Source organism: Triturus cristatus, chromosome 7, assembly GCF_964204655.1.
Source record: "Triturus cristatus chromosome 7, aTriCri1.1, whole genome shotgun sequence".
Lineage (NCBI taxonomy): Eukaryota > Metazoa > Chordata > Amphibia > Caudata > Salamandridae > Triturus > Triturus cristatus.
Genome location: NC_140590.1, coordinates 1,234,271,726 through 1,234,298,627, shown reverse-complemented (window position 1 = coordinate 1,234,298,627; position 26,902 = coordinate 1,234,271,726). Strand labels below are relative to the sequence as shown.

Sequence of the window (26,902 nt, the reverse complement as noted above, 5' to 3'; positions counted from 1 at the left end):
AGTTGGAGTGTAAACCGGCCGATAAAACCGACTGGTTCCAAGGGGCTCAAGGAGTCCGTCGGCCATTTGGAAGCCGCTCATAATCCCATAAGGACAGTGTTTCTTCAGTCAGGATTATGATGTTGGTTTCCAAAAGCCCTCCCATGTTGGTTTGTACGACATGGAAAGGCTATCATAGAGTGACTTTGGGGGCCCCTAGCAGGGCCCCCTTCTTCCCTGGCCCTACGGTTGAGGCCCCCCTTCACATTCCTGCACCTGTGGCATGCAGGGATGAGCAAAAACTTCCATTTTACAATGGGAACTTGTGCTGTATTGATTTTTTACTCCTGTTGTGATAGACGTGAGTCCGCCCGACATCGTAATCAGGCCCTAATGTCAAGCATCTTTTAAGTATGTGTATACATTTCTAGGTATTTTCTTTGTTGCACTCCGCCAATCTAACATAGTCACATGTACAGTGTTGTTAATGCTGGAGATCGTTCCCCATCTGTAGGTCCAGTCACTTCAGTGCACACTGTGACACAACCATAAATTGCTTCTTAATATCGACATTTGTGGAAACCCCTCAGTAATACCCTTTTAAATGAGTACTTGGAGCACTAAACAGTATGAAGTAACGTTTGCTAGAAAGAAGCAATAACATGAATCTCTAATAGTATGACTTCAAAGGCCACAATGTACCATATTTAAGTATTCATGCGTAACTTTACTTACACCGCTAAATATGATACCTAGAGTCTTTCTTAATGATGTGACATTCACATGTAACAAATATTGCACAGGACACCCACAATCATGCAACTCCCAAAAACTAATGAAGTATACCGAAATACTCACTCCGTTCCAACCCCATGTCCCGGTGGACCTCGGCGCCCCGTGGCCACTCACGACTGCTCTATTCGCCCCGGCGAAACTCCAAAACACTGAAATCGACACAGTCAAAGCCTTGCGCTGGGCCTGGGACGGGTCTCATAAAATTTCTGGTTCTGATATGCTTTCCGCGAACACGATGCCCATCGTCCACCACCCCGCTTTTCCTCCACTCCAGTCGTCTGGGATGGTTAAACATGCCGCTCGTCTGGGCCTCTCTACAATATCGGACCTGTACCCGGGGGACACATTCTTCTCGCTTGCCACCGATTCTGGCCCCATGGACACCCTGTTATACTACCAACTCTGGGCTGTTTGCAGGAAGCTTCACTCCACCTTTCCCCAGCCCCCTCCCTCGATGGCCACTCTTGATCTTCTTTATGCCTCCTCTTCTCACAAGAAATTGGTTACTAAAATCTATGCTCACACGCTAGCAGCGTCTTCCATCTCCACTGACCGAATGAGCGTTGCATGGGGTGAGGACCTGGGGATTGAGATTTCTCAAGCTGATTGGCTGTATTGTTGCACTCAGATCAAACGCCTCTCCCCCAACTATCGTTTGTGCCTTATACACTTCAAATACATACACAAGCTGTATCGAACCCCCGCCCAACTTCATAAGTTAGATCTTGAAGCAAGTGACAGATGCTTGCGCTACTCCGCGCCCGTGGCTGATTTCTCTCATCTTGCCTGGCTGTGCCCACGGGTCTCGGCATACTGGTGTGAGGTTTGCGCTATTATCTCGGAAATTACCTTGTCCCCACTTCAACCTGACCCCGTGCTCTGCCTCTTAGGCTTCGTTAAATTTTGCCTGGATGCCTCCCGTCGTTTGATTGCCATGCTGCTGGTCCTCATGGTCTCCATGTGCTGGGGTCGCAGGCCTTCGCCTAAGGTAGCCCTCTGGCTCGAGGATGCGTCCCGCTGCCAAACCCTCCTGTCTGAGTTCTGGGACCTTTTACCAGCCAAGTCTCGACCACTTGACATATGCGGCCCACTTGTCACCTACCTTTCAAACAACGATTCCCACGATCCTGCGACTTTTCCTGCGCTGCCCACCGGCACCCTGCCCGCGGCGGGCGCCGGTGTGAGTCCATGAGCTGCTTCCCCTTTGCTCACGCCCCCCTCCATCCCCCCTGCCTCTCTCCTTTACTCATGGTGTCTCTCTCTGTCGTATGCTTTCACCTCTCTAGTGGTTTTATGACAACTCCCCATGACATTGTCTCCAAGTGTCACAAGTTTGCGATTGCCTCTGCTGTGCTGCATTGTATTGCTGTGCTTAATCCTTTGCTATTGTGGAACTCTGTAACTGTGCTGTGCAATTTTTTCCATTAAAGGTTTTTAAAAGTTTTTTTAAAAAAAGTATACCGAAATACTTTTTATCTTTCATTTCTAGAGACCCTTCCATATCCCAGGGCTCTGCAGGAGGTGGAGCTGAAGCTGATAGGTTGGAGGGCATGTAGCTGCATGTATGGTTCCCAAGATCGGCCAGATCTTATCCAGCAGGGGATGGTCTGTGGTACTGTAAAGAAAGCCACACTAAGTACATGTCTGGTATGCAACCATTGCTTAATATACCCTTAAATATACCAATACCATAATTGAAATTCTAAAGTCACCAAATGATTCTATAGCCAATCACATATGAGTTTTAAATGCTATTTGATATAATTTCAGAAGAAAGACATGTTTTGGTATTTTCAGCTGAAATTGTGACAGTCTGTCGCCTACCATCACAATGCAAACTAAATGCTGCTCAGAGGGACCTTTCATATACATTCCTTATAAGCTTTTTGTAATTTCAAATTGGTATACATAACACTTCATTCCTACTGATCATTTGAATATCAAGTGAAGATGCAAAGAGGTATGTACTCATTCAAAATGCAACATAAGCCCACATGTATTAGGATTCGTAACATCCTGACTGGTCAGTCAAAAATCCTACAAGTTATTTTGAATTTTGCTTGTGAGTTTGAATGACAAAGATTCTGCACTCTAGAAATCCTGAAGGTTTCCAATTTGTCACAACCCTTATCTGTGTGGTTTCCCCAACTACTTTCTAACATACTGGTATGTTCCCTTTACCTGCATCTCGAAGGAACCTCTGAAAATGTACTGGTTGCTGGGAGACAAAGATTGGCATAGTTGACCTATATGCATACAAAGTGGATTATTTGTAGGCAAACAAGTGCCCCTGAAAGATGATTGAGACGGGGTCAGAGTTTGTTGCATTTCAAACCCTCAGACTGCAAAGGAGGTGGTGGATTAAGAATGTATTTGCAGAAGCCACCTTCAAACAAATTTCTAGGGCCATACTACTGTAGCACCAGGACAACACAATGAACTGGACAGGAGTGGATGGGATGAACACCATTCTAGAAAAATATTTTTTGGGTAAAGGCACAGAGGCACTGAAAAAGTAAGTCCACTTCCACATCCTCATCTCAAGGTTTTATATCCTGAGCACACAGTTACTGTGGTGCACATACTATAAACAGCTTGGGGTTCAAGAAGTACAGCTCTTGTAAGTGCTTTCAGTGATGATTTGGTGGCATCATACTTGACAGCAAGCCAACATCCCTTTACTTGGCATTCTTTAGGTTGAACAAGTAGTCTGTTTCTTCTTCACTTGTTTTGGTACTGTTGAAATGCTTAATACTAGTTCTTTTCTATAAGCCTGACTGCTCAGAGCCACAGCTAGATACGGTTCAGCTTAAGGTTTAACAAACAAAACTTACTGGCCCTGAAGGGGTTGGTAAGTGTATTACACAATGAGGTTGCACAACCACACCATATTTCCTCACTCCACATCAGTCAGATCACCTTGCCAGTGTTCTATGCTTCGACTCATGCCTCTAAGGAGGAGGAATGACTCCATTGCTTGGTCCCCAAGCGAGTGCTGAGGTTTTACATAGTTCGTATCAAAAAACATTGGTGGATGATCACCTCTATATGGGGTTCTCTGGAGCAAAAAAAAGGCAAGGCTGTGCAGAAGAGAACCATCTCTTGCTGGATTGTGCTCTGCATTAAGACCTGCTATACATTGGCTAAAAAGCAGACCCTCTTGAAAAACTACATGCTTATTCTACTGGGGTCAAAGCTGGTACCACTGCAATGGCAAACAGAGTTACTGAACTTGCCATTTGCCAGGCAGCTATGTGGGCGTTCCTCTATACTTTCACAAAGTACTATTATCTGGACAGTCAGGTTCTCTGAGAGAGGCATTTTGCCCGCTCTGTCCTGCTGGACTTTCTGGTTTGAGTCAATCCACATATCCACCTCGAAATAAGTATTGCTTTTGTATCTATTGAAAAAGTGAGGAATCAGTGGCTGGAGATTTTTATTCAAATAACAAATTACTTACCTTTGGTAACGTTTTTTTCTGATAGAGACTCTATCTAGTCACATATTTCTCTCTAATCCTCCCCACTCTGTGGTTGGACTCTATCCATTAATCGATCCTAAGTCTAGGACTGGTTACACTGATTGGCTATTGGGGCTTTGTGTTTACGTGTGCAGGCACTCCTGAAATCAACCGATTTCAGAATGCAGGAGCTGCACGTCATTTCTGAAGTGGACTAGCTTCAGTGCAGAGCTGCATAGCATCACCTACCGGCACAGAGAGGTGCTGCTGAAAAGTTTACAGATCCAGTCTGACTATTTAAAAGGTGATGAATCTGCAGGTAGGTCGAGACTACCAGAGAGAGTGTTACCGATGGTAAGTAACTTGTTGTTCTGCATTGATGATATCTTATCTTTTATAAAGTTTTGGATCACCACTCATATTTCAGTTTGGATAGGTTAATATTTCGGCCTGGGCTCTGTGGTTGGGAGTTTCTGAGAGCTATGAAAAATTGGCAAATGATCCAAGAGGGCTGACACATCAATTTAAGCCAATACTGTCCAAGCCAGAACATGTAATGCTCCTAGGAAGTGATCGGCAAGTGAAAGGTGTAGCCTATACCAGTAGAATTCATGGTGCACCACATGTCAATCAGGCCTAGATCCTTGAACCACTACCTCCCACTGTTGGATATTGAATCTTTATGTCCTATGCTCTGTACCAATCTGTCCATTGGAGTTTAACACAATATTTAGGGTCTCCCTACCAATATTTCCTGATCTGAGGAGGTTATGAGTTGTGAGAGGGCCTCTTTGATGAACCTCTCCTGATTCTTGTTGGTGGTATAGATTATCGCTTGGGTGAGTATGTGGCCAATTAGGGATACACCTATGACTAGGAGTCATCTGCAGTTTCTGTGACCATGTTTAGGATTATCCCCTTAAACTTATTGGCTAATTATATGGCTACTACCTCTGTTTTGCTGGGAACAGAGGAAAGGAATCGTTTGGAGACCCATTTAGATGTCAAATGGCACTAGTTGCATTTGAAAAGGTGGGTTTCTTGTAGAAGGCACACGTGGCAGTTAGAGTCTTTAAGCTGAGTTTGCTGAAATGTTTTTCCATGAAGGAGCATGTAAATGGCTCCTCACTGGCTTCCTGTGAGGATGTCTATGGGGAGGCTTCGGGGTTCTCGCCTCAGTCCACCTCTGGGTCCTTAAATGGGTCCTGCTTCTTTGCTGCAGATTTAGAGATCATGTCCTTTAGGTTAATGTTCCTTTTGTTTTTGTGTGCTGCCATTTAAGTGTGGGGACCCCCAGCAGGCCTAGCACTGTTGAAGAGATTGCACCATTCTGCTTTGGCCATTCTCTGTCCTCCAGCAAGGTAAATGCCTTCTTCCTTTAAAATGCCTTGCAGTGGCCCTTCAGGAGGGCCTAGTTATTGCCCTGAGAGGGGTATATTTTTGTTATTATGCGCGTTCACCAGCCCCATGCTCACCGAACCGAGCTCGGGCTGCGACCATAGTGAGAAAGCATGCAGAGTGCAATATCCAGCTCGGGGGAATGATGCTGCCCTCTCGGTGCGTGTGAGGGCCGTATACTGCCACCGGCTCTTTTATTTTATAGGGTTAATTCTCACATGATATGACCCAGGGGGTGAGCCCTCTTTGAGGTATTGTGAACCTGCTAGTCCTTGGCCCCACGCCTGGATCCCTCAAAGGAGACAACCCTTTGCACTAGGGTTCTTCTTCAGGATTCACGTTTAGTGGGGTCTACCTGGTTCACCAGCCCCCATTCTCATTACTTTCAGGGGGAGGATTCTCACTTTGTCACGCTCCTGCATGGTGGGCGCTGACCAGGTCCTTATAAGGCCCCCCACTGGCTAAGTCATGGCCTGGGTGCTTCCATGTGTAGATGGCCACATCCAGCGCTTTGCCTTGGGTTGGCTCATTCGAGTCTACGGGATGATCCTCGCTGTCTTGTTAGTACTGCTTGTTTGTCTGTAAGTGACGATTCCAACTTGTAATGTTGTTTAGTTCTGCGAAAGCAAGTCACATGCTCCTCTGCCCCATCGATTCACAGCTTGTCTGCTACTATGCAGGTATGGGAGACCCATTGATTCCCTGCTGGGATCTGTCAGACAGCTGCACTGTTCAAGCCTGATCCGTATCACCTCAGTGTGCTTCGTTTCTATCAGGCACTCTTTTTTCAGCTGATGGGCTTGCAGTAAATGGAAACATAGATGGACGGGGAGCAGAGCTGCTGGAGAGAACTTTCACTCTAGTGCCATATTAGATACGCCCCTTCTGCCTTTTAATGAAGCTTTGCAGGATCGTAATATGGCTGCCTTTGAGAAACCAACTTCGACCCCTACAGTCAACAGACTAGTGACATGAAGATACCACTCCTCCCCAGGACACCTGGCTTTCCTTTCTACCGATCCTTCTTCTAAACTTTTGGTGGTACAGGCATCCTGTTGTCCAAAACAAGTTTTGGGGGCTTTTCCAATTATTCCTGTGAACAGGGAGTCCAAATGATTGGAAGCACTGCTTACGAAAATGTTTTCGGCTGGGAAAGCCACATGCTTCTTGAGGAGATACACTTATGCCCTTTGAGACATGGCTTTGTTGGTTATCCCACAACTACTAGATCATGTAAAAGACCATTTTACTGAGTTGGTCTGGGACGAGCAGGACGCTTCCAGGAATGTCAATAAAGCAGGCTTGAACATCTCTGACTGAGGTGCATGGGCCATGAGATGTTCTGCTTCTCTCTGTCACCATACCTGGGTATGTTTATCTAATTTTCCCTCAAATATGCAGGCAAAATTGATGAACTTATCTATTGATGGTGCAAAACTTTTTGGGACAATAAAGCTGATTGTACAATCTAAGTTTCAAGGATAGTAAAGGTACTGTACGTTCTCTGGATCTAACTTTCTCTTGTGGTTTCAGCTTTTACCAATGACAGTTTGGACAATCGTAACAGAAAACGTCCCAGATTCCATTTCTAAAGCAGTACAAGGGCAGATGCAGAGGCTGAGGCAGAGGCAAAAGACATCACGAACCGCAAACAGCCATCTCCTCCTCATCTTCCACTTTGCCACCAGGGAAGCAACTCTAGTGCAGCCTTGCCTGAACATCAGGGGCTAATAGGAGGCTGAGTGTCCTCCTTTGTACAAGCCTGGAAAGACAATAATTCGGTCCAATGAGTCCTACAAATTGTAAAAAGGAGATTTACCTGTCCTTTCAATAGGCCTCTCCTCAAATCCCTCCCTAGTCATCCAGCCCCACAGAAGATCATCTCCTTATTCTGTAACAAGAGACTGCAGTCTTGCTCAGAAGGGGGTGGTGGACCTGGTGCTAGAGGAAGAACTTGGGCAAGGATGCCCAGTTTTGCATTGTTCAAACAAGGAATGGCAGTCTTCGTCTGATCCTCGACCTCCGGATCTTAACCCTCTTCCTGCACAAGTAGACATTCAAGATGCTGTCCTTGCCTCAGATTCTTTTGGCCCCAGATGTTGGAACCTGAAAGTGATGTCATGTGACATCACAGGAGCATTAAAGCATCCCCACCACTGAGACAATGTCAGTTGCTTTTTTTCCGGGCCTTAAACATGGTCCTGAGCTCCTCAGAGACTTTTGTCTCTCAGAAATACTTTCAACTGTACCAGCAAAATGTTACTCCAAAAACAGTCAAGGTTCAAGCCATGTGAGAACTGTGGGGGTCAGATGTCAGGTTATTGACCTCATGATGTTTGCCTCTGGTGTCTAGGATCTGATCATGACTTGCATACCTAAGAGGCATGCCCATTATGCATCCAAAGACCATTAAAGAGAGGGAAGCCAAACTCTTTTTGGCCTGAGCTAATGATGGCAGAAGGGGGAGATGAAAGTCATGGCCTCGATCCTCACCAAGATTACTGGGTCATCAACTTCCAGGTCTTACCACCATAAACACAAGCGCTAGAGTAGGCTCAGCAACAAGAAAAATAGAGGTAAGTCTTGGAAGTGTTCTCCTCTCCCTTCATGCTCGTTTTTGGAGCCAGAGCTGGACGGCATATAGTTTCCTTCAGAGTCAGAGCCCCCAGTGCCAGTGGAGCTCCCAGCACCGCCTCTACCTCCAGTGACCAGCACACAGCCCGACTTCCCAATGCCCACTATGGATCCAGTGCCAATGCTGGCGCAGGGCCTGTACCTAAACTCCATATTTGATGTTTTTCAGGTGGGTCTTGGTCCCCTCTGAGGAACCTTCGGCCCCATGGGCCCTTTTGGGTTATGCTGCGGAATACAGCTGTTGGGTCTTCCTATGGTGCCGTTTGCACCTTTCATACCCTAGTCAATGTCGTTGGTCCCCATGACACCATGGTTAACGCCAACACTGACTCCAGCTAGGCCCGAGCCACCTCCGGTGCTGCTGGTCCCAGTCGTAGCTCCAATGCTATTGGTGCCCATACTGATGCCAAGACCAGCCCACATAACTTCACAACCTTCAGAGGCTATTTGGAGGTCTGGTAGGAAGGCCCAGTGCTTCGCAGAGTAGAAGCAACTTAAGGAGAAGAGACACTCTTTAAAGTACCTTTTTGGAATGGGTTTAGACTAGACAAGACTGGAGTCCCTTGTGATGTCCCTGATGGTTTCCAAGACCTTGCTGATGCCAGAAGGCTCAACACCTGGACCGAACCTGTGATATAACATAGATCCTAAGAAACAAGAAGCTTATGGACCGGAGTTTCTGAGATTCCAGCACTGACCAAGCTTTCTGCAAATTAAAGGAAGCTTTCATCTGGGCCCGCATTCTGTGTCAGGCAGACCCACCCAAAATTTACTGTGGAGACAGATGCCTCAGACAGAGTTGTCGGTGCTATGGTTTTACAGAAGCAGAAAGATGATAGCCTAAAACATCTGGGGGCTAATTTACAAGCCCATTGCACCACCAGTGCGTCACTTTTGTGATGCACCCTTGGCGCAGTGTGCCTGCCCATATTACAAGGCAACGTAAAGCCACCCTGTGTGGCTTTTTATGGCCTTGTAATTATGGCCCCCTTTCACGCATTACTTTGCATGAAAGGGGCATGTAATGGGTGTTGCTGTGGGTGTATACACTTAAGATCCATGGAACCTGATGCATTCCCAGATTTACAAGGTTTTGTAAACCTGGTAATGCGTCCAATTCCTACGCCTCCCTTTTTTCTTTTTCTTTTTGAGCTGCATTCTGCAGCACACATAGAAAGAGGAAAATACCTCTTGTGATTGTTTTTGTGCAGGAAGGTGTCACTTCCTGCACAAAAACCTTCACCCCTAAATTTCAAACACCCTTGCACCGTCTTTCAGCCTTTGTAGCAGTAGGTGTCTTCCCTCCTGTTCCTGCCTGCTCCAGCGCACAGAGCACCAATAGACCCCCTCCCGCCACCAGACTTTTCTGTACCCCCCGGCGTCGCCTGCTGCCCCTGCGCCACCTGCTGTCCCTGCCCTTGTGCCACCTGCTGCCCCAGAGACACCTGCTGGCCCAGTGCCACCTGGTGCCCCTGCACTGCCTGCAGCCCCTGCTCTGCCTGTTGCCCCAGTGCCACCTGGTGCCCCTGCACTGCCTGCAGCCCCTGCGCTGCCTGCTGACCCTGCGCTGCCTGCTGCCCCTGTGCTGCCTGCTGTCCCTGCACTGCCTGCTGTCCCTATGCTGCCTGCTATCCCTGCACCACCAGCTGTCCCTGCCCTGCGCTGCCTGCTGTCCCTGCGCTACCTGCACTTGGGCCACCTACCAGGACCACTAATGGATGCCGCTGCATGACCACGCAGCAGACGCCCGCAACAGGTGCATTGCCAATGTAACAAAGGTTGGACAACGCCCAGCACCTGGGCCTCTGGCCCTCCTACAACCCAACGGTACACCGCCAAGAAACTCCTGGACCCCGAATGCCGAAACAAGAGCTGTATCTCCTCCTCCCCACGATCCACCAAAGTACCTGCCAACACTGCTTCTTCTCCTGCGACGCAACCTACGAAAGATCCCTCCCCAATCCTGCCCAGTAGTCCAAGAATTGTTCACTGACAGAATATGGACTCCCAAAATATCGCCATACAAAAATATATTGACCAAAATCTTGATGTCAAAAATATTGTCATTCTAAGGTAAGTACAAAAATATCGATAATAAATATAGATGTCTTTAATATTGTTGTAATAAATATCATTTTCATAATATATATAACATAACTATATTAAATAATGACATTAATTCAGAAAAATAAAATAGATGTAATATATATTTTAACAACTATAACAAATAAACTTAGTAAAAAAAAGGTTAAACACATACATATCATAATTAATGTATACATTTAATGATGTCTACTTAAAAAAACAATTAAACTAATAATGTTAATTTATATTATAATTTAAACATTTTTAAATCATATAAATATATCCAATAAATAAATATATATATATATATATATAAATTAAATTAAATCTTTAAATCTTTAAATTAAAAAAGTAAACAAATTAAAATTCTAAACATTTACAAGAAAATATGTTACACATTAAGAACATCAGTAATTAAAACATTATAATTTTGAATAAACAAAAACATTAATATAAATTATAACAATATAAAAATAAAATATACAAAATAAAATAAAATATACAATATAAAATGTAATACATATACTATTCCTACTACAATGTATCCAAACTTATAATAAACATATATAAAACATACAACTCCCACTTCACGCAGCGCAAAAATAATAAAATTTGTTACATTTTCCAAATCTCCCTCCAGTACAGTACATGCAACAGTAGTAAAAGTGTTTCAGCTGGTAAAACAGTAGGGAATCTGATAGACTACAGAGGGGTAAAATGTACTACTCCCACTCCAATCATTGCAACAGTAGGGGTAAGTGTTGGATTGCGGAGGGGTAAAATGTACTATTCCCACTTTAATCAGTGCAACAATAAAAACAAACAAAATATCTTGAACAAAATAAAATCATTTAAAAAACAAAGGAAATAAAAAAATATAAATATGTTTAAACAAAATACAAGTATATTTAATATTAAAAATAAAAAATAAAAGCATATTACAATGTTAAATTCATATCACAAATACCTACAAATATTATTATAAATAAAACACTATTAATATAAATATTTATCAATAAACCATTAATCATTATTTAAATATTAATTATTAATGAATTTTTATTAATGTACTTCCCACAATATACCCCCACAAAACACACTACACCGTCATAAAGTTTAAGAGAAAATTATTCATACAATTAACATAATTAATTATCAAATTATTAATGACTTGAAATTAATTTACTTCCCACCCCATACCTCTAAAAAACACAACTCACATATAAAATCTAAAAAAAATACATCTTGCACAATTAACGTAATTAATTATCAATTAAACAAATATTATTTGTAAAAATCTTAGGGCCTGATTAGGATGTCAGTCGAAGTTGCCTCTGACCGACATCCCTGCAGTTTCGGAACCGACCCACCTCGGGTCGGCAGTCCGAAACCGCAATTACGATGCAACCCCACATGGTCGGAAACCAGCCTCAGCACAAGCTTCCAGAGAGAAATGGGAGTCACAGTAAAGCCCCTGCACCTTGTGGCAGGCACCTCACAGAGGGGCACTATAGGTGCTCCTTGGCCCCCAACCGGAGGCCGCGGAAGAACAGGGGGCCTGCTAGGTGCCCCCAAAGTCACTTTCCATCAGGCTTTCCATATCGGAAACCCCAACATGAAATGTCTGTCGGAAACTGACATCATAGTCCCAACCGGATGACTGGGCGGTTTCAAATTTGACTGCCCTCATTGTAATACATAAACAACAGTTGATGGACAGAATGCAGAACAATGTCATACATTCTCCCCAATACAGAGATCTGGGCCTAAATCCATCGTTTTTTTGCTCATCATGCTATTCCAGTTTGAACCCAGCCATATGCAAATCAGTCTTGACCCTGTGCCTCATGGGAACAGTCCAGCCCGAACTGCCAAGCCAGGTCCTCCCTGGACTGGAAACAAGCATCCTAGGACCAGTTTCGGGGCTTCACCCCTCTTCAGCCAGGATAGCTTGATTCCAGTGGCATGGAGAGCACGGGACTCACGTCTGAGCATATCCGTCCCACTCGGGGTGACAACTGCAAAAACAACAGTTGATGGACAGAATGCAGAACAATGTCATACATTCACCCCAGAACAGAGATCTGGGACTAAATCCATCGTTTTTTTTCTCACCATGCCATTCCACCATGCCATTCCAGTTTGAACCCGGCCATTGTAATATGGCGGTCAGATTTGAAACCTTGGATGCCAGTCAGAAAGCCTCCGACCGGTGGTCGGAGGCTTTCCAACCGACATTCAAATTAGGCCCTAAATATGAATTCATTAAAATTAATTGACTTTCCACCCTTTAACCCTATAAACCCCAGAACCCACACCTAAAATAAAACTTTTAAAAAATAATAATTACTCTATCAAAATAATTAATTGTCAATTAAATAATTAAAAGTATTTACCAACTAATTAATAATTCATTTAAATGATTTTACTCCCTACTCTTTACCCCTATAAACCCCACAATCAACACCTAAAAAAATTCATTTAACAATTAACATAATGAATTATCAATTAATAAATGAATATTAATGAACAATTAATTATTATTTAGAAATAATTTAAATCCCCCTCTTTAGCCCTATAACCCCACATCCTGCACCTAATATTTCTACATAATTAACATAAATAATAATCAATTAATTAATTAATTTTTATCAACAATCAATTATTTAATTAAAAATAAATTACTCCCCACCCTTGACCCCTATAAACCCCACAACACGCACATAAAATTTACATTAAAATAGCACAATTAACTTAATTAAATATTAATTAAATAAATATTATTAAATAGAAAATAATCATACATTTCTCATTATTAAATTACTTTCCACCCTACACCCCTATAAACCCACAACCCATTTTTGGAACTAAAAAACACTAAATTTTATTCAATTAAATAACTACTAAAAATATAACAAATATATTAAAAAACATAAACAATAATGATACAAACAAAATAAAATCATATACATTTAATACATATACTACAATACATAACAATAAATAAAAAATGATATTTTAAACAACTATATTTTTGCAAATTATATTAATTACTTTGATATTTTAAAAATCAATATTACTTACCTTGAAATCGATATTCTTGACATCGATATTCTTGCTGTCGATATTCTCATATCAAGATATTTTAGACTCAATATTCTGGTATAGCGATATTTTAAACTTGATATTTTGTCTGAATACCACCAAGAACAGCCGGCAACCACTCCATTATATCCTGCTGAACCCGTGCTCACTCTGCAAACACGCCATGGAAATCTGGGACACCCTCACCACCCTCTCCACGGAATATGCCCTTATCACCGAAATTTGGCGCAACCCCTCCCCGAACCCAGACATCATCACCGCCACTCCCAAAGTGTAAAAGATGATACACCGTGACCACGCCAACAAACAAGGCGGAGGCATCGCCATCATCTTCAAGGAAACTATCAGATAAACCATCACCAACGATGACCTCACACCTCTCACGGAACACTCAACTTCCTACTACAAATCGACTGGAAGACCATGATAAGAGGCACCCTCACCTACAGACCCTTGGGACCCGGAGTAACATTCTGCAACGCCATCCCTAACCTCATCGAATTCCTAGCAATCGACTCTCACCTCTACGTCCTACTCAACGTCCTCAACTTCCACATCATTGAACTTAACGACACCAACTCCATCGTCCTCCTGGAGAACATGAGCAACATCAGCCTCATCCAACTGGTCACCAAACCAACGCAGAGAGTCGGACACACACTCAACGCCATTTTCCCCTCCAGCAACAGAATTAAATTCAACCACACCACAGAACTCACATGAACTGACCACACCATCGTACACTTCTCCGTACAAACTCCCAGCACATCATCACCAAGCATCAGATCTTCTCCTACAGCTGCTGGAGCAAGGTCACCGAAACTCTGTGGTCACAATGATTTATTTTTGGAATTTGCTATCTCGATACTCCCATTGGTGAGTAGTGGGAGTAGGAGAACTTGGTGGTGTGGGTTCTATCAAATGTTAGTTTTGTTGTGTGTTTCTTAAACAATTCTTTTTGTGTTTCTTGAAATTTTTGTCCATTCAATGAATTAAAGGAGAGGTTATTGGCTCTTAACAGTTACATTTTGATGTCTTTTCAGGTCCCCTGGGTGTTGTGGGACTTATGTGGGTGTCTGGAAAGGTTCTAATGAAGGTGGTTTGACTACTCTTCATACACCGGCGAAACGCATGTCGACCCTATGTTCAGACCCTTTTTTGAACATATTTACTCAATCTGGTTGTGGAGATTTTTGCTATCTACAATCTCCCCCTTGTTCAGATGCAGTTTGTATGCTGGTTGTATGAGTTTGAATGAGTTTTGTGAAATTGATGTATTTATATGTTCTCTTTCCAGGGGTTTCTTTGTTAAGTAATATACTATATATGTGTCTTTTTTGTATTTGATGTAATAATAGGATTGGCTGTTTTTTATTGTGATGTATACACCTTAAGAGAAAGTTTTAAAAATGAAAAAAGAAGAAAAAAATGAAATTTTATAAATTACATAAAGAAATGAAATAAAAGAAATGAGAACCAAATTGTAATTGTCAAGTGTCACTGAAGTGATTTAACTGATCTTTGAGCCCAGTAGTTTTTCAGTCCTCAGGATAATAGAAAGATAGGCCTCGAGGGAGCATTCTCAGTGTATTTTGATTTCTTCCCCTCTTCTCCCTGGCCTGAAATGAAACCTTCTAGAGGGGATCCCCATTTACGCAGTCACAGGCCCTCACCACCTCTCAACCTGAGGCCTCAACAGACCTCAACCAGGCCTTCCACAACTTTGCCACCTGGACCACCAACAGCGCCGACAGAGTTGCCCCATTTAAACCAACAGAATCCAGTGGGATCCCCAAACATGCCAGCTGGTACACTCCAGAACTCAGGACCACCAAGTACAACTGCCACCAACTGGAGAAACAATGGCGCACCACCAAGAATCCTGCTGACAGAGCAGCTCACAAATCTGGCCTCAGCATCTACAACCGGCACATCAAAGAAGCCAAGATAGCAGCTATCACCACCCACATCGACTCTGCTGCCAACCACACATAGGAACTCTCCAAAAAAAGTCAAGGAATTCTCCAACCTGACAGCCTTTGAGAACACCATCCACCCCTCCCAAGAACTCTGCGATACCCTCTCAGACTATTCATACAGCAAGATCACCAACATCTACATCAATTTCAACATTCAACCAGCCTTGACCCCAATGACCTCAACCAACCAGCAAACACCAGCCAAACCATCACTACCTGGTCACCCCTCACCGCCCTGACCACCTCTGCCATCATGTCTTGCATCCACTACGGGGCGCCCATCGACCCCTGCCTCCACCACCTCTACAACCTGCAATGAACCTAATCAGCATGCAACTCATGAGCATCCTTAACACCTCTATCACCACAGCAACCTTCCCATACAGAGGGAAACACACAGATGTCAGACCCCTCCTAAAGAAAACCTCTGCTAACCCCAACGATCTCAAAAATTACCGTCCGATCTCCTTGCTCCCCTACCCAGCCAAAGTTCTTGAAAATGCCATCAACCAGCAGCTCATTAAACTCCTGGAACAAAACCACCTACTAGGCGCTTTTCCTGTGGACCGGGCTTTCAGGGTCGCGGCGGCCATTTTTTGGTGGGAGGTCAGGTGGGCGGTCTATCTGGGCGGAAGACTATTTCTATGGCACTGAAGCGGTCGCGCAGCGTCCACTCGCTCTTGAGGCTTGAGCCGAGAGCAGGATAGCGCTTTTCTATTAATTACTGAATTTCTGAATTTCTGAATTACTGAATTGTATGTTATGTGGTGACTGCCTGTATTGCTGTGCTATTTTTAACTTTTAATTGTTCACACGCGTATTTTGCACTCCTGCTGTATTTGCACACCAGATTTTTAAGATTGTCAATTTATTAGCCATTGGGTCAGTTACTTACAAGTTAGTCCCCGACAAACTTGCCCGCAGCCATCCCAGTCCCGAGCAGGCGCTTTTCCTGTGGACCGGGCTTTCAGGGTCGCGGCGGCCATTTTTTGGTGGGAGGTCAGGTGGGCGGTCTATCTGGGCGGAAGACTATTTCTATGGCACTGAAGCGGTCGCGCAGCGGACGCGCGCAGCGGGCGCGCCAAAGGCGCGCCTAAGGCAAGCCCGTCTGCGCCCGTCCGCGCTCGACCCGTGCTCAGTGCCAGTCATGCTGCTCGACGGCCCTCCCAACCGATTAGGCCTTTGACTCGTGACCAGCTGCTCGCCTTGTCACTGCCTCAATGCTCCGCGCCTATGCGTTGCGCTCCAGACACCATATCTTTTGCAGGCAGAGGTCAGGTAGAGTTTCATTGTGAGTCTTGCAATTTTAAGTTTGATGGATGTGTCAGAAAGGAGGCCAGGACACGAGAAAGGGATATGGAGCCGTCTCGTGTTGTCTTTCCACAAAATCGGAAGGACGATCAGCAGATTAGGGCCGGTCTGATTAACTGCAGATCTCTTCCTAAACATGCTGCAGACATCTGGTTATTATTGAGGACCCACGATTGGGACATATTGTTTATAACAGAAACATGGCTAAGAGAGTGCTCCAACCCTGATATTAGCTTAGCGGTTCCTACGGGCTATAGGCTGTGCAATGTAAACAGGAGAGACAATAGGTTGGGAGGAGGGCTCGCTATAATTTTAAGGGAAGATTGGGATATGAACTACATGGAAATTGAAGGCCTGGGACCTATTGAAGCCATGGCCTTTCACATTAAATTCTCCAACAATTCCTCAATGGCGGGATTACTGGTTTACAGACCCCCTAATACACTGGCCAGTTATTGGCCAGTGTTAGTTGACTGTATTGCCAACCTGTCTTTACGCTATTCTAACCTCACCGTTCTTGGTGATTTTAATGTCCATATGGACAATGCTAGCTGCCCTCTAGCTAACCAATTAGAAGAATCCCTTAGTAGTCTTAACTTAGCGCAAAAAATATCTTCTCCTACTCACGCAGCTGGCCATACCCTAGATCTTCTCTTCACTAATGATCCTTCTCTTACAGTTGAAGAGTTGTTTCCGGTTACATGGTCTGACCACATGGTGGTCCTGTTTAGGCTGAGTTATAAGGGTAAGAACAATTTCAGCAAACCTATGATAGAAAACAGGAGGAACTGGAAGAAAGTTACACTGCAATCCATGAGAGAAGAACTCGATAAGACCTCCCCTACTGTGGTGCCAATTCCGATCCGGTAAAAACCGGGTACGAACCGTCGGACGGAGCCTTTTCTCCGTCCGACTCGTACCCGGTGCGAAATCCAACCGAAAATGCAAGTACGATTCATACGGAAACACCATTTCCGTACGAATCGAACAAAACACCGACCGAACAGAAACTAAACACAATTCCGATCCTGAAAGGCGCCGACCTGACGTCGGTACGCATCCAGCCTACGTTTCACGAACCAGGAAGTACGATTCGAACCGACGTCATCCCGCACGGAAAATATTTACCGGCTGCCAAAAACTGCCGGGAAATCAGGACGACACACGCAAGGAGCAGCTGGACGCGACGAACAGACATGGACCCGAACCTACGTGCCATCCCTGCCCTCCTAGCAGTCCACCTGGCGTACAGGAACCGACGCAGACGCCGCAGAAGGTCAGCACAACAACCAGGGGCAAAGGGGGGGGCAGGGGCAGGACACACAACACCAACACATGGTACCAAATCATACATGGCCTGGACATACCTGACCATCAGGGCCTGGTCACCTCCAGGGGGTGGGGGCGTGGCCAGCAACGCATGCGTCCGCCACAGCGGAAGTGGATGGTCACGTGAACCGGTACGTACCCTACCCAGGCAGTAAGAGCGTGGGTACGGAACGTACCACGCGTCCCCCTACGTCACTACAACAATGGCGGTACGGCCCGTACCCACATCAGAAATGCCTGGGTACGGCTCGTACCAGCATTGCTGGGGTCATGTAGGGGTACGCGTGGTATGACCCGTAGCCACGCCCCCAAGGACTGTGTACGGTGCGGACCCCACGGCACCGCAACAATGGGGGGACGCACCGTACCCACCCACCAAAGGCATGGGTACGGGCCGTACCCAGGCATGCAGAGCGTGGGTACGGGTATGCACGGACCGTACCCCCACCCCAGCAGTGTATGTGCGCCCCGAACCCCCACCCGTGTATGTACGCCCCGAACCCCCACCCCAGCATTGTATGTACGCCCCGAACCCCCACCCATGTATGTACGCCCTGAACCCCCACCCCAGCATTGTATGTACGCCCCGAACCCCCACCCGTGTATGTATGCCCCGAACCCCCACCCCAGCATTGTATGTACGCCCCGAACCCCCACCCGTGTATGTACGCACCGAACCACCACCCGTGTATGTACGCACCGAACCCCCACCCCAGCATTGTATGTACGCCCCGAACCCCCACCCGTGTATGTACGCACCGAACCCCCACCCGTGTATGTACGCACCGAACCCCCACCCCAGCATTGTATGTACGCCTCGAACCCCCACCCGTGTATGTATGCCCCGAACCCCCACCCCAGCATTGTATGTACGCCCCGAACCCCCACCCGTGTATGTACGCACCGAACCCCCACCCCACCCTGGTATGTACGCACCGAACCCCCACCCCAGCACTGTATGTACGCACCAAACCACCACCCGTGTATGTATGCACCGAACCCCCACCCGTGTATGTACGCCCCGATCCCCACCCGTGTATGTACGCACCGAAACCCCACCCGTGTATGTACGCCCCGAACCCCCACCCGTGTATGTACGCACCCAACCACCACCCGTGTATGTACGCACCGAACCCCCACCCCAGCAGTGTATCTACGCACCGAACCCCCACCCCAGCAGTGTATGTACGCACCGAACCCCCACCCGTGTATGTACGCACCGAACCCCCACCCCACCCTGGTATGTACGCACCGAACCCCCACCCCAGCACGGTATGTACGCACCAAACCACCACCCGTGTATGTACGCACCGAACCCCCACCCGTGTATGTACGCCCCGAACCCCCACCCGTGTATGTACGCACCGAAACCCCACCCCAGCACTGTATGTACGCACCGAACCCCCACCCGTGTATGTACGCACCGAACCCCCCCCCAGCTGTGTATGTACGCCCCGAACCCCCACCCGTGTATGTACGCCCCATACCCCCACCCGTGTATGTACGCACCAAACCCCCACCCGTGAATGAACGGACCGAAACCCCCCCCCAGCCGTGTATGTACGCACTGAACCCCCCCCAGCCGTGTATGTACGCACCGAACCACCACCCGTGTATGTACGCACCCAACCACCACCCGTGTATGTACGCACCGAACCCCCCCCAGCCGTGTATGTACGCACCGAACCACCACCCGTGTATGTACGCACAGAACCCCCACCCGTGTATGTACGCCCCGAACCCCCACCCGTGTAGAATGGTGTGTGCCAAACACCCCCAGCAGTGCCCAGACATAGGAGGGGTGGGTGCAGAGTCCTCCCAGCAGTGCCCAGACACAGGAGGGGTGGGTGCAGAGTCCTCCCAGCAGTGCCCAGACACAGGAGGGGTGGGTGCAGAGTCCTCCCAGCAGTGCCCAGACACAGGAGGGGTGGGTGCAGAGTCCTCCCAGCAGTGCCCAGACACAGGAGGGGTGGGTGCAGAGTCCTCCCAGCAGTGCCCAGACACAGGAGGGGTTGGTGCAGAGTCCTCCCAGCAGTGCCCAGACATAGTACAAGATACCCCATCAACAAGTTCAGTGACCAACAAGGGTGATACCCCAGATGCAGGCGGAGCCATCGCTGAGCCAGCATGGCTATATTGAACGGCAACCCTCACACATCCAGGAAATGTAGACACAGCACAGCACAGCATTTGGGAGACACCCTGCAGGGAAAATGGCCTGCTCCACAGAGGATGGAACACACCTTGGGACAATGTCACCATACAGTGAGAGCAAACATGACCAAATACCATTGGCAGAGACCTTTGTGATGGCACGCAGATGGCAGGGTACACCCCATGAGCAGCACACTCCAACATTTCACAGACCCCTAACACATTATCACCACCCCAACTCAGGGAGCACCAGCACCAACAGCAAGTCCAGGAAAGCATCAGTGTGCAAAACCAAAAGAAAATGCTTTATTCAGCAGGAAAATATCTCTGAGAAAATGTCCACTATGTACAAGGGCCATGGGCCAGCCCAGCAGCAAAGTCCGGGGGGGGGGTACACATCGGGACGTGTGTCCCCTAGCTTGCCTGCACAGTTCACAAGTCCATTTCATCCACAGAAGAGGGGGCATCAGGGGGGAGGGTGGAAACAGGCACCGCAGGGACAGGAGGGGAAAGGGTAGGTGTTGTGGGTGCAGGGAGGGATGATTCTGCCACAGGGGGGGTGCCAGCGCCAAAGGTGGAGGACAGAATGGCGCTGCACACGTCGGCAAGTTCCCCCAGCGACTCCCCCGCACCCAATCCAACCACAGGCCCCAAGGAGGGGGGGGGGCAAAGGGATGGGTCGCAGCGCCACTGGGGGAGGGTGTGGACAGGGTGGGGGACTCAACTCCCCTGGCCGGGTCCCGCCTCCACCGCTTGCGGGGTGGTGTCATCCTGGGGCTGGGGGGCACACTCGCAGTGGATGATGCTGTCACCGACTGTTGGCCAGGAGAGCTAAGGGGAGTGGATTTGGAGGGAGTGGGTTGTGTGGAATGCGGACTCCCACTGTGGCTGCGTGTTCTACGTTTCCCCCCCGACCCAGTGGGTGTGCCTTCCTCACCCTGTGTGTGCGTGACAGGAGGTGTGCGCTTCGACTTCCCTGGTGGTGTGGTGCCTGTGTCTGTTGGGGTGCGTGCACGCTGACGTCTGGATGTGCGTGTGACAGGCACGGGAGTGGGAATTGTGGATGGGGCAGGGGTGGGGGGGGTACGCAGCGCTGCAGGAGATCCAGTGCTGCAGTCAGTGTGGAGTCTATGGACCTCAGCAACTGCCGTTGGTCAGACTGCGCAGCCGACATGCCCTCCATGTATGCCTCCATCTGGGTCAGCACCTGGGTGTGGGCATGGAGGACATTTAGCATCGCAGTCTGACCAACCTGCAACTGCCTCAGGATGTCCACAGACTCCGCACTCACCGCAGCAGTGGTGACAGGGGCAGGGGGTGCGGTGCCTGGCAGGAAGGAGACATGTGGGGACCGAGCACGGAGGGAAGGGCCACGAGCATGTGGGAGGCCGGTGATGGAACCTGAGGTGGCGGGGGGATGTGGAGGGCTGCCATCAGCTGGGGGGGCAGACTCCGCCACCTCTTGGAGCTCAGCCTCGGACCCGTCTGCGTCATAGTCTGTGTTGGCAGTCGACAGGTCCTCTGCCTCACTCCCTTCGGCCTCCGTGCCACTCCATGTGCCAGACAGGACAGCACTGCTGGCACTGGTGCTCAATCCCTCCTCCCGGTCCGTGCTAGTGTCTCCTTCCGTGTCCCCCGGCGATGCTGTGGGCAAGGTGAAGAGACAGGAGATAATCAGACACCTGTACACATATGTCACATGAGTCAAATATACATAGGTCACATTGCATAGCCTGAAAAGCAACAGGAGTAACACCTACAAAACAATGTACACATGTAGGCCATGGAACACACAGTTTTTCGACCCACCATGCCACTGAGACACAATGGAGAGCATGACACAACAGCAAATCACTGCACCTGAAATTTTACAGAGGAGCCAGCCTCTGGGGACAAATGTGCACAGCACCTGCACCACACTGCGTCGTCAAAAAGGGATAAGCATGAATGATATACATTTACTCTTGCCGCATGCTGCAAAGGCAATACATGAAACCAGGCCAAACATGACTGGGTCACTGCACCTTGAGCGTATGTCCAGTCAAACATCGCACACAGGCTAAACCCAGCAAGGAGGATGAAGCTCCTGACATGTAGGCCTTGTACGCACAAACCACCCACACCTGAGACAATCTCATTGAGACGGAGAAAGTATGTACACCTCTTACTCTGGGATGAAAACACATGGCCTCCACTAATTAATGACTGTACACACACAGCCCCTGGTGGGCATGTCCACACATCATTGACAGGCAAACATCATCAGATTGTCTCAACAACACACACAGGTAATGCCCACTGTGAGTATGCACAAGCAAAATGGGTCCCCCTGTACAGTGGACACATGTAGCAACCTGTAGGTCCTAACAGTTGAGCCCAGGGTACAATGCCACCCTACCCAACCCATGGCGAAGACACAGTGAATGGCCATATTGTTGGATGACGCACATGATACCTAGGAAGAGGTGCCCCAGGGCACAGTAGTGCCCACACTCCTCCATGGTCCAGGATGGACATGACTGCAAATTAAGCAACCGTCCCTGCACTTAGCAGGCCTCCCACTCAGGCACATCATGTCAGAGGGCACACAATTGGACATGCATGCTGGAAGGCTGTACAGTTTGGAGACACACCCCTATGTCGTGATTCACAATCAGTGCCAAGTGACATGGACACCACAATGACTGAAATTGGCCATGGCACACGCAAGGTCCCCATACCTGTGGCACATCACCCCCACACATGATGCTGATGGCATAGGGCACCTGCATGAACTGCCTGCCTAAATAACCTTGTGCAAGAGTGGCTACAGACAGACCAGGGAACACATGGCAAGGAGGGGAAGGGAGGGAGTGAGAACAGCACTGTGCTACTTTGTTGAGAAGTTGACGCACTGCACAATCAAACCCTGGCAGTGTATCCATGCAACTGCACACTTACATTGGCTGGGGACACACAACTGACACACATGTACCTACCCCCTTCCTGCTGCTGCTTCTCCTGTAGGCGCCTGTCCATATCGGGGAAGACCACCGCCAGCACACGCTTCTGGATGTGGGTCAGACGACGGCGCCCACGGTTCTTACGGCTCACAGGTGAGTCCCCCAGCAGGACCCGTGCAATCCTCCTCGTCCAGCACCGGATGTCCTGCCAGCGTTTCCTCACCTGAGACAGGCTCCGCCTCCGACCCTCTGTACCCCTCACGGCACTGACGGCTTCACTCCAGATCTCCCCCTTGGCAATGGCGCCTACCTGTGAGGATGCAAAAGTGAGAATACATTAATCCACATGAGCAGAGACACAGAGACACACATATAGAACAATCCTCTTTATGAACAGGCCATGGTATGCATGCAACTAATTGCACCTTTGTCATAGGGACATTATCCACTGTGGAAGGCCAAATGCACTACGTGCCATTGAAAGTACACGGGTGGCATGAGGGGTACCACACACTCACTGACCAGGGATCACACTGTGCCTCACAGGCTACACCAGGATTATGTACAGCACCTCACAGCAGTCACCTGCCCCAGCACACTGATGCTACCTCAGCAGAGTACACAGACACACACAGGTACAGGACAATCACATGGCATTGCCAACTGGGGGTACACACCTCACTCTGCCCATGTGCCAGTAGACGGGGGTGTCACAGGTGTGGGGCTGGCTCAGCACGGCATGCACACAGCACTGCTCCCTGCTCACATTGGATGGCCAGGCTACATCCATCCCTCATGCTGCTTGTGTGCAACACTCCCCATATGCACTCACCCACATGACAGGGAACTTACACACACACCAATGTGCAGGGGACGAACACCGCCTTTGGACACTCACAGCACAGGTACACTGAACAAACACACATCCATGGGTACTGACACCTGTCACACTGGGGGGAACACAGGATCACATCAGGACTGTGGAAACAACATCCCCAGGAGGAGTATGCATGCAGAATGTGGCATGCACCGTGCATTCATTGTCACAGTAGGCACTATGCAAGTGAGGAGTGGACACAGGAAACACAGCATGCTCTGCATGGGTGACATGAGGCCTTCCACACCCTGGGACCCACTCCAAACAACAGTGCATGTCTGTCACACATGGATACAATGGCAGAAGTCACTGGCACACAAAAGGGGCACAGTCTAAGCTAGTGGAGTCTGCACTCACCTGAACCCCTGGTCGACCATACAGGCTCTGGAACTGTGGGAGGATCACATCTATCAGGGCAAGGTTCTCCTCCTGGGTGAATGGCTGTGACCTCTCCACAGTCCTGGACATGGTGCCAGAGGAATCACTATCAGCAGCAGTGGTCATGGATGAATGGATGTGCAGGCAAGTGCTCTCTCATGGGACCTGGCTGCCTTATATATGCCTGGCTGGCCTGTTCATGTACAGGAGTACAGATTGATTGGTCAGTCACATTTGCATCCTACGTTTCATCCAATCCCTTCAAACCTACCCCAGTGTGTGCCTTTGCATGGTTTCAGTTTTGATGATGATGTCAAGTCATCATCCACATTGCAACAATGTAGATACTTTCAAACTGACTTCTGCTGGGCACCTGGTGCTCAAATTCAAAAATCTAACTCAGTCTCCATGGCAACCATCATGCATTTAGGCCCTTATACTTGTCCCTCATGTGTCCCCTATGTGTTTTCATACATATACACACAGGTACGGTGCGTTCCACGCCCTAGGGCACCCCCCAAGCAGTGATACGGACAGTACACGCGCTTGTACGGTCCGGATCACAATATGGGCGCTGGCGTATGCGTACGCCACAGTAGTACGAACTGTACAAGCGCTTGTACGGTCCGGATCACAATATGGGCGCTGGCGTATGCGTACGCCACAGTAGTACGAACTGTACACGCGCTTGTACGGTCCGGATCACAATATGGGCGCTGGCGTATGCGTACGCCACAGTAGTACGAACTGTACACGCGCTTGTACGGTCCGGATCACAATATGGGCGCTGGCGTATGCGTACGCCACAGTAGTACGAACTGTACAAGCGCTTGTACGGTCCGGATCACAATATGGGTGCTGGCGTATGCGTACGCCACAGTAGTACGAACTGTACACGCGCTTGTACGGTCCGGATCACAATATGGGCGCTGGCGTATGCGTACGCCACAGTAGTACGAACTGTACACGCGCTTGTACGGTCCGGATCACAATATGGGCGCTGGCGTATGCGTACGCCACAGTAGTACGAACTGTACACGCGCTTGTACGGTCCGGATCACAATATGGGCGCTGGCGTATGCGTACGCCACAGTAGTACGAACTGTACACGCGCTTGTACAGTTCGTACTACTGTGGCGTACGCATACGCCAGCGCCCATATTGTGATCCGGACCGTACAAGCGCGTGTACAGTTCGTACTACTGTGGCGTACGCATACGCCAGCGCCCATATTGTGATCCGGACCGTACAAGCGCTTGTACAGTTCGTACTACTGTGGCGTACGCATACGCCAGCGGCAATATTGGCCCAGGGACCCTATACACGCACTCCGAGCGTATGTACGGTGCGTTTCACAACTGTCAGTGGTGACAGGCGGCACACAGACAGGAATGGAGCGGTCAGATATTGCCAAGGGTGGACACCAATGCATTGTCTGTGCAATACCACATGTGTGTGACACAGGTGTGTCAGGATGTGATGTGGCACTTTACCCCTGAGGTGTGGGCAAAGCACATGTACAATGAGCTGTGTACACATGTCGTGTGTGATGGTGCGCATTGTACCACACATCCCCTGCACTCCTTTGACATGTGTGCATGTCGTACACACTAGTGGAGCCATGAGTCACTTGCATGTCCCAGTCACGGACACCCGCACCTGTCCCCTGATGCCAGGTACACGGAATATTACACATGACATGTGTATGGCTGCGTTGCACGCTGCAACCATGTCATGTGTGTGGCATGTGTTTCCATGATTTTGCTGTAGGTGTGTGGTCCAATGCATCAGCAGTTGCTGCTGCCAACATGTGTCTGTGTGTAGATGGCCATGGCACACTGTTCCGCACACCAGCCCACATATGTGATTTGCCATGAGGTGTGTATGTATGCAACTACACGGAGTATCAACACAAGTACATATCCACATGCTCTCTATGTATGTTCTGTCTCGACATGTACTCCTCCAAGGCAATGTGTGTGGCCTGTCCTATTCCTATGACATGTGACCAGTGCATATCGCATCCAACAACCTGTCTGTACCATACGCATACTACTTCTGCACATGTGTGGATGTCTGTGAATCCTGTGATGCGTGTGCATGTTCACTTACACTGGCCCACAGCTAGTCTCATGCCATGTCATCGTGATCTTGCCCCCCTCCGTTAGTGGCTGTCCCTTGGTAGGAGTGTCACCTGACTGGCGTACGTGTCCAGGAAATGTGGCACAGACCTGACTCAGAATGTGGCATATGTGTATTGGCTGTGTAACATGTGCTCAGTGCATTGACAATGTCGTTGTACAGTGCTCACTCTTCGGTGTTCCTTCCATTTCACTGCAGGGCTCCGCCTCTCCCTCGACGTATGCCAGACATGGCTGCCCTGCATGAACGGGACTGTATACGCCGCTACAGATTCAGCCAACGGTTGATTGATGAGTTGACTGGCCGGCTGGAAGCACAACTCCTCCCGCGCCAC

The 26,902-nt window shown here is 48.3% G+C and overlaps 1 protein-coding gene across 1 annotated transcript in view; it reads left to right on the top strand.

The window, feature by feature from the left end:
- Positions 1-26,902, top strand: part of LOC146811701 (polyserase-2-like) — a 1,284,631-nt gene that overhangs the window by 654,465 nt on the left and 603,264 nt on the right. Inside the window, exon 7 of the mRNA XM_085615101.1 lies at positions 2,264-2,421. Within this exon, the coding sequence (XP_085471227.1) occupies positions 2,264-2,421 (158 nt within the window). The remainder of the gene's footprint in view (positions 1-2,263; positions 2,422-26,902) is intronic.